The following is a 13521-nucleotide window of genomic DNA, read 5'->3' on the forward strand; positions in this document are numbered from 1 at the left end:
ACTCCCCCTCTCTTTCTCTTCCTGTGACGTGCCCAGTGAATCGCTGAAGCACATTCGGTGTCAGCGTGAGCAAAGATGTCATATTCCATCTCGCTGGGCATCAAACGTACCCCGGAGTCGCACACATGTAAATAAGACGTGCGGGTACATGACGTTTGGTTTGTGGGGAGCATTCAGGCCTGTGTGCCTCCCTCTCCTTCTCTCATCTCCTACAGCTGTGATGTGTAGACCCTATTACAACATGTAAATGACCCCCTGCTGTGCAATCTAGGAGTGCGGTATGACATCCATGTTCGAATGTGCGGAGCAGAAGCTGTATAGTCTATGAGTGAGTGTGTGCGCGCCTGTGTGTGTGATGCGTCTCAACCTAATAACTCCTGCTCAAACATGTGTGCATTATGCATCCATATTCTGTATGTGCGTTAGATTCAAGCTGTCAGAATTGGACGGATGCTGTCTTGTCTTGTTGGCAAGTCACATGAATAAGAGAGAATTCTACTTTAGATCAAAGCGGAGATTCACTATAAATGGCACGTATCTACAAGTGAAGCCAGCGCTCTCACAGCACGTATTGAAATAGGCTACACTTTCGAACGAGGCACGCTCACAAAGGGCTTCTGATGGATAATAAGGCTTCATCGACCAGCAATAAGCCACTAATAAGAACCGCTGTGGGTTTGAGCTCCGATGGACTCTTTGCTCCGGTTGGTCTCCAGTTGTCAAAGTCCCCTCTTTAAAGGTGCAATATGTAGGAATGCACCACCTGTCAAATTCATATCCCATCAAACAGGGGGCAGCATATCACCAGGGAAACCGCTAACTGTAGCGAACCTTAGCCGCTGTTAGCTAGTAAGCTCAGATAACTAGTTTAGCTATGTCGTATTAGCTGACTCAGGCCACACCAGGGGTTCTGAGTAATGGAGGAGTGTTGGTGCAGTGTACTATCGGACAGTTTACTTACTGGGTAGGGACTTAATAGATATAGAAATCTCTGCAACACAATAAATAATGTCAGGACAGTTTAAGCCGCTCTAATCAATATCTTCATATAAACAGTCTGCTCAATGGCTAGTTGTAGCGTCTCTCAGCTGATTGTTTTGGTTTCATAGCCTTCAAGTTCACTGTTTTGTTGTGGCTGGGTGTAATGCTCTGCCACAGCAGGCGCCTCTTTTCGTTAACTCACCTTATGTTACCTGCCCAGCACCGAACAGCAAAGAGACGACGTCAGCATTTTAGCTGGTGAACGTGGCAGAGAGTTTAGCAGCTAAGCAGCCTGACATTCCACTTGTGCAAATATTTGAGTTACAATCGTCTGGTGGCCAAAACGTGTCTCTAAATGTGTGACAATCTCGCACAAGCAGCTCGAGGCTATGTTAGCCACTGATAGCATGACACAACCAAATCAAATCCCCTACAGAATTTTGAAGGTTGAGTTGCATAGAGGGTGACGTAGGTGCTTGGCTCTCAAGGACAAGCAGCTGAAAAATGTAGCCAAAAAAACTGCAGTTCCTTGAATGGCCACTTGGTTAATTTCACCGACAACCGTACCGATGGTGAATTTCAATAGGCCATTACTGACTTCTTAGATTATATTAAAGCTTTTTGATCTAGAAAATGCAAACATTCATGGTTTTGGTGTTCCGGAGATGTTTATTTGAGTTGGCATGCTAACCAGCTAGCCTCGAACCATCTTGTACCTCAAGAGCCGACAGTCTGATCTTTAGCACAACACCAACACTCCCCTGACGCTCCAAGCTCCCAGTCCAGGCAGAGTCCGCTAATATAATACAATTAAATCCATTAGTCACAAATTACAAAAATGTTTGTAACAGAATTATTGGCTAATTGTTTAAAAAAATAACAAGGTAGACTGCTCATTCCACACTCATCAGGCGTCTGTTTATCCTCGATTCACAGATTTTTTTTAGTTCAATTAGTTTCTCCACTTCACATGTCGGGTTTCTCTCTTCTGCTGCTCAGTCTGTGCTTTCAATCAACCATTTCAGATTTCACTGCTAGACTTTTTATTAGTGGTGATTCAGGTTTGATCAGTGAATACAGTTCATAATTAGCCTCATATTTTATTCAGGGCGACAATGTAGTCCCATTACACGGTGCTGGTATGTGTGTCTGTTTTTCTTTTGATGACACCATTTTGAGATCCGACCGCGTTTTTTCAGGAAAGCTGTATCCAAAAGACAGAGCTCTGGAGCAACAGAGGGCTCTAATTGCTTTATTGGCTACGACAGCCTTGTTCTTGTACTTTCATCACCAACACACTCCATCAGCCTTTTTTCTCTGTCCTCCCACTATACACTCGTCTCTCCTCTTCAACGTTTTGTCCCACGACAATGGAGGAAAAAGGGTCGACCTTACCTGAAATCCATTTATCTTTTTCTCCATCACACACGTACACCTAATTTATTCCGTCATGTGCCCGTTTCTCCCTCATCTTCCCCTCTCTGACCCCGCACTAAACGCTGGAGGTCACATATTTATTTTGAATAGTTTCTCTTCCAGCCTTGACGGCACAAAAGAAATAAAATCGGACTTATTTATTACCATATAAAACATGGGAGTTTCTGGAAAATGAAACCTTGGAGGATGGATGATATTGAATTTTTCAACATGGTGCTCATTTCAAGCCCATTGTCTCCCTCTCCCTGGGGACCTGGCCTGTTACATGTTGCATTTAAGCACACAGGTCAATAAAGGTAATTGATAAGCTCTCATATGGATATATAGTGATGAATGAAGGATATTTCTGGGGCAATGAATCAAACTTCCTCTGGAGCCATAAACTGATGGTTGTATCCTCCGCCTAATAGGAATAAGCATAAACTCATTCCCCGTAGTCAATGCCATACAGTGTCACAGACAGGCAACTATAGGGCCGCGTTATTGGTCCATCACTTACACTTTATGAGCACCTTAGAGCTGAGGCGGAGATGGTGTAGCATCACTGGTGGCTTAGTGATTATTGGCAAGTCCATCGATCTGCCCGAGAAGGCGATAGAAACAAAGCATCCATCTTCTTCAGCTTAAATCTTTATAGAGGAAACCAACAAAGCTGCTTTAAATTGGCTTAAAAGAGAGAAAGAAAATCAAATGAGGTGTTGTATTTGCTTCATGTAACAAGGGAAGTCTTGCTAATATGTTAATCAGCAAATTACATTTGAATTAAAACTCATAATTGTTCATTTTCTGTTTCTTTAAGTTGTTTTGTTCCCGTTATAATTGTTTCTTTATTATTAATCATGTCTTTCTCCCTCAGAACTACTGTTTTTTTAACATCTTCACAATACATCACCTGTAATCACAAAAATGCTGCCCTCTGGTGGTTATTGTAAAAAAAAGTTCAATTTTATTTTTTTAACACAATGACATTTAAACCAGTAAACACATCACAAAGGATAGCCAACATTATAGACATACCAACAGACGCACTGATAACAACAATTTGATTTCAACCCTAAGTGTTTAAAATACATTCAATGGTTCAAAACCCGTCATTATAGTAATAAAAAAGAAATACTTTGGCATCAGGAGAGAAACTTGTAGCTTATTCACATGTTCACAGCAATGCATGCTGTCTGTACTGTGTGTCGTAATCTTACGATCACACAGGATTTTTAGCATAGCTGCGTGTCTAGACTGACACAACATAACCTTTTTAAAAAGGAGTACATAATAATTATTCAGTAGTGTTCATGAAACATAAGGAAATATATGCAGACTGACGCCATCCAACATATAAATGACCTTTTCTCAGTGGGAGTGACACCTGTGTATGCGGAAAATACACTGTGTTAACCACCCTGTTTAGCTTGATTAACTTTTATTAAGGTAGCCTGTGTAACAGATAAAATAACAGTACTCTGGTAGAGTTTTCGTATGCACAACCCTTGCGAAAATCACAATAGAACTTTGGCCAGAAAGCTCTTGTTGGTAATAAGGTGGTTTCTAAAGGTTGAAAGTGGCCCAGTGCACACGTCGCTCATATATGGGCCCTGCTGAAAGCCTTCGTCCAGCTCTGATATGATTCTGTCTCTTTTAATGAGAGTGTTTCACAAGGTTCAATAAATTCTCCAATATGGAAAGTCAAACTTTTACACATCTTTTGTGCACCATGGTGAATATTGTTCAAGAAAAGCCAAGATGCTTGTTTGTTTAAAAAAAAAAATCGTCAGTAAAATATAAAATGTGAAAAGTCTGTCAGAGTACCTGGAAAACAAATTCAAGGTTATATGTGTAGTAAATATTTTCCTATGCTAAGTTGTACAAGGCCATCTGGCCTGGAAGTTTCAGCACATTTCAGGCATTCACATAATGCTCTTATCCAGAGCAACTTACAAAAGGCGAGCAGTTATAAGTCTCAGTCTGAGACAAACTATCTTGTTAACAGTTCATCCAAAAGCTTCACTCATTAGTTGTCCACAAAGTAGTGTTTGCATATTTTGGCAACTCAAAAAGCTTCTGTCTGTAGTGGTTCCATTTTTTTGCACATCGGTAAAAAAAGCCCTGCTTTAAACATCAGGTTTCAGCTGGCAAGATTAGAAGTAAATTGTTTAGTTTCTTGCTCGAGGACGAGTATGTATGGCCATGTTTGTTCTGACCACCCTTGTAAACGTTCGGCTAAGGCACAGCATCTCTCCTGTTGGCCTTTTCGTCCAATCACCGTGCTACATTTTTGTCATCGTCCACTTGGGGCCTTCCTGTTGACGTCTGCCAGGCTGTGCGCCAGTTTCTTGGTGAAGAGCGGGTGAGTTTTACCGCAGTAAGTGTATGTCGTCTTTATTAGTTCCTCTTCTAGAGGTTCCAGCAAAGAAGTCACTGGATCTGCACCAAAAGAGTACTGGAAGGAAAAAAACAAATTCATTGGTAAGATTTTAAGGAGACTCATTTTGTGTTACTACTAGAATAAGTTTACATGCTTCAGGTTTGTCACTCTTCTTTTCTAGTTATTTATTTATATTGACTCAACATGATGCATCAAATGTGACCACTGAATTTATGTAATCCAATTAGATGGAAAATCTTAATGTAAATAATATAGTTAAAAGGCAACGAATCATAAGGAATTTATGGAATGTGATTTGTGAAGTGTATTTACACACTTTATGTGCAGTAACAGGAGACTTGTTCTGACTATAAAGGCAGGCTCATATGGTATGAAGGAGACTGTTGTGTATCCATCTGGTCTCATGTTGCCAAGTAAGATGCCTCGTACCAGTGTGAGGTTTCTTCACAGAGCGGAAAAGACGGGGGTGGTGTTGGTCTAAAGGTTGGAGGAGTGGGCTCCGGAGCTGAAAATGAGCAGCTGAAATCCCAAACTGCTGTCAAAACTCCCCCGAGGACGCCTCTCAACCCCCCACTGTTTTGGCGAAATTGATCAGATTCCCTCAGTAAGTAAGCAAAGTGGTGCTTTGGGCAGCATTTGTGCTTGGAAGATATCTTTCCCTCGATAAATTAAAAACTAAATCCGCGAGGCATGCCGAACTCTGATGGGACTCCAAATCTAATCTGATCGGTCAGCCGGGCAAAACATAAAGGAGCCCACGTTGTTGGAGTCAGTTTTATGCTATAGGCTTACCGTCCGGTGATGAGCAGGGATTACAGAAGAAATTTCATGTCTTTCCAATAATGAAGGAGCCTTTACAATGCTCCGAGGAAATCAAAGGGGAATTACCATTTTTTATGCCAGCTCATTTGCTTGCGGTTGGGTCCCTGATATTGGGTCACAAAGAGAATGGCGTTTTTATGAGCACACACACACGTACACACACCCGCCGCTCATAAAGTTGCATTTACAGTTGGTGTATTGATTTTGTGCGGCTGATGGGGCACTGTTGGTGTGCAGACTCTGACTCTTAACGTGCCATCGGCTGTAAAATTTAACTGCTGCTTCCCGGGCTCAGCCTCTTGGAATGGAGGAAGGGAGGAGACGCTTTATGATGGACAGACCGCTGCGGTCTGTTTAAGACGCAGACGGGCAGACAGACAGGGAGGAGCACTGCTGCTTGTACTCCCGTTTCTTTGTTTGAAGATGCCGGACATGGACACTTTGTCTCTAGTTTATTAAGAATACTAACTGCTGCGAAAGAAACTAAGTATAATTAATGACGTGACGTTGAGAACAGATGGATACAGGCCTGAAATGCTGCTGGTTTACTATCAGCTGATTAACAGAAAATTACCATCAATTTAGTTAATCATTTCACAACTTATGTCATTTTACAAGCAAAAGTGCTTATCATTAACTAGTTACACCTTCTTAAATGGAAACAAAACATCAACGTGAAAATAATTGATGCCCAACATAAATAACATGATTATCAGCCTTTGTCTTGACAATATGCTTCATTTTTGGGAATGTGTTGGACAATTTTACCTGTGTTTCCCACACATACATTTTACTTGGGCAGCCCACTCAGTTATATTGACTGCCAAGTATATTTGGCAACCCATTATATCGACTACTTTAAAAAAATATTTTATCTTTCCAAGACATTGATGCCATCCGCTAACGATTAAAAAGACCTAAGTGACAATCCGTCCTCGCCTTGCCTCTGAGTGTGCCTTAAGATGGACAATTAAAGCATCACTCTGTAGGCCTAATGTAGGCTAAAACTGAAGAAAGAGAGATTTTTAAGTCTCATTCACAGGTCAATGTCACCCTTTTTGAACCTTTCCATTCTGAATCCTTTTAAATAAGACGTTTTGTCACAGTCCCAGTATATAAACCATGATGGAAGTAGGATTTTTTATTTAAAAATTAAGCAAATGTGCTTAACAGTCCTCTGTCTGGTGCCAGTTTTCCTCACTCCAGCACTTTCATTGAGCTGCCAATGTAGCACTGTCCTGTTAGTTATTCACTCCATAACACCATACACATAGCCCGAGGTTCTGCTGCAGATGAACCAACAAGAAGCAGATGAAATGTTCTGTGAGATTAAACACACAGAGAATCAATCTATACTCCTCCATCCTCCTGGCAAACCAGACTTAATCACATATCTATGAAAGTATCAATACTTACACATTATTGGAAATCTGTGTGTTATTGCCTGCTGTGGGGTTTACTTTCCCATGTAGCAGCACAAACAGCACAGGTACATGTGTGACTGTAATTGATCCTGTCCTTTAAAGCTGCAGTTTTAACTGCAGGCCACGGATCAGGTATGGATCAGCCATCGCTCTGATCTACGTTCAATGCTTCGTTAATAGGAAAGCAATGGGACTCCCAATGTTGATGGCTTCATTAAGTAAATGCCACTTGTGTCGTCAATATCATTACAGAGCCGGTAAACAACCCATAAACATCCTCATGGGGGAAATTAGCTTTCACTCCAACCTTTTCAAAATGGTGGAGATCTGTGTTCCTCAGTGTGGACAATCTGTTGTCGCTAACACTTAGGGTGTTTAGGGTCAGCACCAATCCAGAATCTCATCTGGGAGGGTGAAGAAACAGTTCAATGGAGGAGAGCAGGCGGGTCACTGGGGTTATAAAAGGGCCCTTTTCACCAGACGCTGCACTAAATTACACCTACAAGCCTCTTTTTAAAAAACTTTAATATACCCATGAGACTCGTAACAGGGTGCAGTTTTCAGTCACCACTCTGGTAGAGACTTGATTTGCTCCACTGTCTGCATTCAGTATGTGTAAATGGAAGTGTAACACAATTAAACCTGTGATCATTACAAAAACGCAAATGTTTCCAGCTAAAAAAAGTCAGCTGTGTCCTCTATTTTTGACTGATGCCTTTTCTCTTCTCCTACTGTTAATACCCGCCTGTATCATGTCTGTGGGTCTGGGACACAGCCTTATGAAGCCTCAGGGGCAGACGCTAAAACCTGTTAATATTTTAGATTATTGACTTTTTTTGGGGGGGTTATTAAATGTAATTGTAGATGAACTGCACACATCGTAGTAAGTCTTGTTATCTACATTTAGTATTCAATCTTTAGAGGTGAAATAGATCACCAAACATACCCAGATATGCAAAGACATTTTCAAGAGCTTTTCTTACAAGTCTGTAATGAAGCTGGCTAAAATGAAGCATAAAAAAGCTATTAAAAGATTAATGGAAGTGGAGTTAATTTTATGAACTAGGTGTGAACACTTGGTAACATTAAAGCAGATAAATCTTGGCACTAGATGGATCAGTTGTTGGATTCAAATACAGCCACTTGAAATCTTTTCTGTCTTTTTTGCTCAACAATGTAGAGAGTTCTGTATTTTTCTTTTGCTGATTTTTCTGGCATGGACATTGTAAAAGAGGCCTATATTGCATCCAGTACCTGAATTCACAGAACCTACATTAGGACTACTTAATTCAAGCAACTCATAACACAAACAAGAATGCCCACCTTTCTTATGGCCTCGTAAACAGCCCTGAAGGCAGGCTGTTTGCGGTCATGGTAAACCCCTCTGTTTCCATGAAGTATGTAGATGCCGTCTTCTTCAGCAGACGCACAATTACTGCCGTAGATACAATGATCTGGACGATAATTCCACCGGCACGGAAACTCGAACAGGCACTCTGGGAGTGGAGGTGCGCAAACAAAGAAAATCTTTAGTCAACATATCACTGCAAGGGAGGCTGCTCCTCTAATTTTGAGAGACAAGAGGGATAATATAGAAATTGGTAGAAGTAAATTCTCAGTATCATTTATAAAATAGTTTTTCTAGCTATTGGTGTAAAATAAGATGTTACGATGGGTGTTTCCCCCGTTTGGCCTGATTTTTTTCTCCAGCCACCCCCGGACTGTGTAGACTTACCTGGGTTGTGAGAAAAAATTATATTGAGAAGGTCCTGGTCTCCCCAGGTTATGTTGAGTTTGTACTTCTGAAGAAGAGGCATCAGCAGCTCCTCCCAGCGCAGCCCCACAGATGTCATGTCATTCTGTCAACATACACATGGATACAAAACAGTCACAAAGATGCCTTTATTGTATGTCAGGTGTTTGACAAGGTTCAAATTGGAATCCTTCCTCAGAGCTTAGTGCACAGCAACTGCAATCGAAGGAGGACATCTTGTGGCTAAGAAACGTATTACACCGCTACAATAAACCAAACATGACTGACCAGTCAAATGTCAATGTTCAGTCTTACCTTGAAGAAAAAGCTCCTCATTCTTGTCATGTTCATCAGCATGACTCCTGAGTTGATGCCTGTCCTGCCGTAGAAAGGGTGTCGGGCGAAACGGTTGTACCAGGCGATGCGGGGCTCCTCGTGCTCCGGGGCCATGGCTGCCAGCTGGGAGGAATTAAACTGGGACAAGAACTCCCACAGGCGGTCTACAGGCTGCAGGAAGAGGATGTCTGAGTCAACGTACACAACGGATTCCACGTCCTTTAGGATTAGCTGCAAAGACAAAGATATCACTTAGAATATTAATAATGTGGATGTTCTCCATTGTTGGTGATGATTCTTAGTGTCAATTTGTTCTGCAGTTGCTGTTATGTATTATTAGGTGAACTGCTCTTAAAAATATAAAATATTCTCTTTCTTCCATATCTTAATCTGTTGATGATAAAGTATAAATTCATACCAAAAGTGAAGTTTGTGACTTGTAAAATATGGGAAATTACGGTGATATTTTTCCAGTTCAGAAATCTCATTTTCCCAGACATTGATTTCCTAATCTGTTACATTTTTTCTTTACAAAGAACTTTGATGCATCTTCTCTTTATGTGTAACTCACAGGTAAGAAGAGCCTCTGAGAGGCGCAGGGTTTGAAGAGTTTCTTCCACTCTGCTGCGTTCTCACTGGGGAAGCTGATGGAGTAGACTGTGTAGTTGAACTTGGAGCAAATGAAACCAGGCCACGACTCCAACTGGAAAACAGATAATTGAATATTGAATTGCATGTACAAATCCACAGAACAGGATATGGTCAACACACAAACTTAAGTACACTTCCAAATATTTCTAACTCACAGCTTCCATGAAACTGGCGTGAAGCTGATCTTCAGCAAAAATGTGCAGGTAGATGTGCTTGATGCTGAAAAGCACAGCAGACTTGATCATGGTGAGAGTCTCCTCCAGCCTGTCCCCGCAGGCCACCACAGCCAGATGCATGGCAGGATCCGGTCTGCTCTGCACGCCGCCACCACCCGCCTCCGCCTGACCCCGCTGACGCATGATGTACCTGAGAGAGAGGATGTAGAGATTTCAGAATGAGTGAGACCTGTGTATAATAATGATGTTGCAGAATGGCGTCAGCCATTCTTTGCTATTAGCATCCAAAGTGCGCACGGTTTGAGGGTTTTTGTTTTCCATGAAGCAAACACACACTGCAGTTTTGTCTTATTTGCAAAAAGATGATGAAAGACATCAATGTCAAGCCACCACAGGATGTTTTAACATCAGCTTTATACCATTTTCATTAATCCTCTAGAGTAGGCCAGCATTTCACTGTACATACTGAGAAACATAATAATGTGACACATGAATCCTTGAATCGGTGAAGCTGCTTGACATCAGCTCAAACTATTATATGTTTACTTCTCAGACTGGGTGGTTAACTCCTAACAGTGTGTTGTTGTCCTACTATGAAGCAGAACTGGAGTCAAGTCAACTTGGGGCATAAAGAAATTCTGATATCAATATAATGGCCAATATTCATGAATACACAAATTATAAACATAAACATATTTCATGCAACGATACCTCAAATGTGGTTATCAAAGACTATCAAACCAAGGTATGTACATTAACATAGGAAGGATATATTGGTTTAACAAGAAACTTTACTATCCAAAAGACAACAGTAAACTTTACTGGGATTTAATACCAATACCAATACCTGTTAAAAAAAAATAACTTTGGGCGCTGTTTAGCTCAGTGGGTAGAGTGGGCGTTCCATGTAGGCACTGCCCTCACTGCAGCGGCCCCAGGTTCAAGTCCCAGCCTGGGGCCCATTGCTGCATGTCATTCCCCCTTTCTTTCAACCTGTTTCCTATCATGTCTTCAGCTATCCTGTCCTTAAGGATCCAAAGAACAAAAAACATATATTTAAAAAAAAAATCAAAAAAAATTATATCTGCACATATCAGACAAAATATATGCAAATATCCATGTATCTGTGATAATATTATGTTAGCCGACTCTAGCAAAAATACCAAAACTCTCTCTGTTTTCAGCCTCTCAAAAGTGAGAAATGGCTGCTTTCCTTTGTACTATGTCAAAGTAAACCCTTTATGTTTCAAGCTTTGGGGGAAATCCCTTTAGGCTTTGAAGAGCTATTATCTAGACCTTTTCATAGACCAAATATTTAACTGAGTATCTAATGAAATGTTTAAAATGTCATAGCTGTGGATTTCATCTCAGTGGACCCAGCCATGCCTGCAGTCATGATGGTAGTTGCCTCTGTGAGGGATTGAAAGGCAGACAAAAACTGTGGCCTCTTTCTTTTGAACTTTATTAGCCACTCCCCCCCCCATCTATCCCCCTCCTCAAACACTGACACAAATAGTCAGCTGTGAAAACAAAACAAAGCAGAGTTTGCAACTGCATTTAACATTTAATTACAGATGTCACTTCACATGATGAGATACACATTTTCTATACACTTTATTTCAATTGAATTTGGCTCATTGTGAGGCGGGTTTGGTCTGTGGGAGACACGCTATTCTTTACAACTTTAACGACACATCACTTAATGGTGCACGGTGTAGTTTTGGGGGAATACATTATTATGTTAAGTGAAAGGTCTTCACTGACTGATTCGTATTCCTAAACAAACAAAACCTCTCTTCGTTTTCATGACTTAATAAACTGCATACACAAACTGACCTGAAAGGACAACACAATTTCCTGCCTCACTTTGTTTGGAGGTGGCGGACCCTGCCACCTCTCTAGCTTCAAAACAGTGTTCTAACCAGCTTGTTTATTCAGTTATGGGAAAGATGAATGTTTGTGAGTTTGCAGTGTTACCTCTTTATTATTGTAAATATTAAAACTGAGTTTAATTTTCTTCTCTAAAACTACACAGAGCCCCTTTAATCTAGAAAAATCAGAGGGGCCCCTCTTGGAGTCTCACCTGTCCAAATCTCGCGTCACTTCTGACTCAAACAGTTTCATTACATACTGTTAGCTAGCTGTTTGTTCGGTCAGTCAACGTCACATTCCTATACATACAAGTGTGATACAGAGTTCATATCTACATCTCTACCCTCACTCAAACTATGAAATGTGAATTGTTTGGTCTAGTGTACCCTGTTAAGCTAAAAAAAAAAAAAGACCTCCAAATCACAGTCATACCTATTGTACCAGTGCTGGCTTTGGGGCCCAGTTTTGTCCGCGGCCCCTCGCCTGCCTCCGGGGACTCTCGGTGGGCTGAAACCCCTCTTCGGTCCGTTCCCACCGACCGGCACGTCCGAGTAAACCAGCTTACTGTAAACAAACAAGCCCGAAAACACGGCAAACACTGTGCACAGCAGTAGTGCACGAATGTAACGCCGCATTATGGAGTTTGTAAACGCAACTCCGAGCTAAAGTCATGACACACAAACTACCGTTTATCAGGAGGACTGCGAAGCTAGAGGCTGGGGCGGCGCACTTCCGGTCCAGGTTTGGAAAGTAAGTGTTATCAGGCGCTGCGACTGCGCCCTCTGCGGCCATGTCAACACCCTGCAGCTCTTTCACCACATTGATTTTCAAGCTTTGGGAAAAATACAGTAGTAGCTTGGTGTATGAACAAGAGACAAAAGGGAAGACCATACAAGATTACACATACAGCATCTCTTTGCAGCTGTCAATACATGATTCTGTTTAGTATGGTTGAGGATTTAAGATTTTGTCACAAACTGGAAATGCTGAAATCTACCTTTCCTATCATGCTCATTCATCAAGTCAGAGGGATACAAGGTCTGTAATTATTTTAATGACAGAAGGTCATTTCAGGCCTTTCTAAACAAAAGAAAACAGAACAGCACCTGGTCAGTGTTGTCATTAATGAAACTTAAGACCTGTTTATTCAGGCAGATGGCTCAGATATCTCTTCTGTGCAGTTCACTCTTGTTCGTAAAGACTATATTTTGAGGAAAGGAGAAATTGTTTGCTGCAACCATTGTCTTTAGCGACCTTTCAACAAATTCAAGTTGTTGTTTTTTTTACCTTTGACAAACTTGAATATATAATACTTTATATATTTAGTGTGGTCTGAGTTAGTATATGATTTTACTAAATACATTTGTATTCTATTTTTGTAGTGTGAACTCACATTTCCATTACTGCCTGCATTATTTCGTTGAATGTCCTTTCCCACCACCTATATAGGTTCGTTGTGCACTTTTATTTTGAAGGCGAGGCCAGGCTTCCGGGTTGTGTCTCTGCTATGCCCCCTTCACTTGATGCACAAGTGAGAGGCAGGAGAAGCAGGAGGTCGGGACCCTAAATTGGGGGAAGGGTGGGAGCGATAAGCAAGGCTGATTCTCCTTCTCCGTCTCCCTCCCTCTCTCCCTCCCTCCCCCCGTCAGCCTCCGTCTGCAGCAACTCTCAATTGATTTCACCTCT

At 41.4% G+C, this 13521-nt stretch overlaps 1 protein-coding gene across 1 annotated transcript; it reads right to left on the reverse strand.

The window, feature by feature from the left end:
* Window positions 1–3341: 3341 nt before the first annotated feature.
* On the reverse strand, window positions 3342–13397 carry gxylt1b (glucoside xylosyltransferase 1b). The gene is made up of 7 exons (XM_030439717.1): window positions 12268–13397; window positions 9943–10153; window positions 9708–9839; window positions 9116–9367; window positions 8783–8906; window positions 8371–8543; window positions 3342–4855 (listed from the first exon to the last, which is right to left on the reverse strand). Exons 1-7 carry the CDS (start codon window positions 12468–12470, stop codon window positions 4694–4696), a joined length of 1257 nt encoding a protein of 418 aa, XP_030295577.1. The 5' UTR covers window positions 12471–13397; the 3' UTR covers window positions 3342–4693.
* Window positions 13398–13521: the final 124 nt, after the last annotated feature.

The sequence above is a fragment of the Sparus aurata genome, chromosome 14 (genome assembly GCF_900880675.1).
Source record: "Sparus aurata chromosome 14, fSpaAur1.1, whole genome shotgun sequence".
NCBI lineage: Eukaryota > Metazoa > Chordata > Actinopteri > Spariformes > Sparidae > Sparus > Sparus aurata.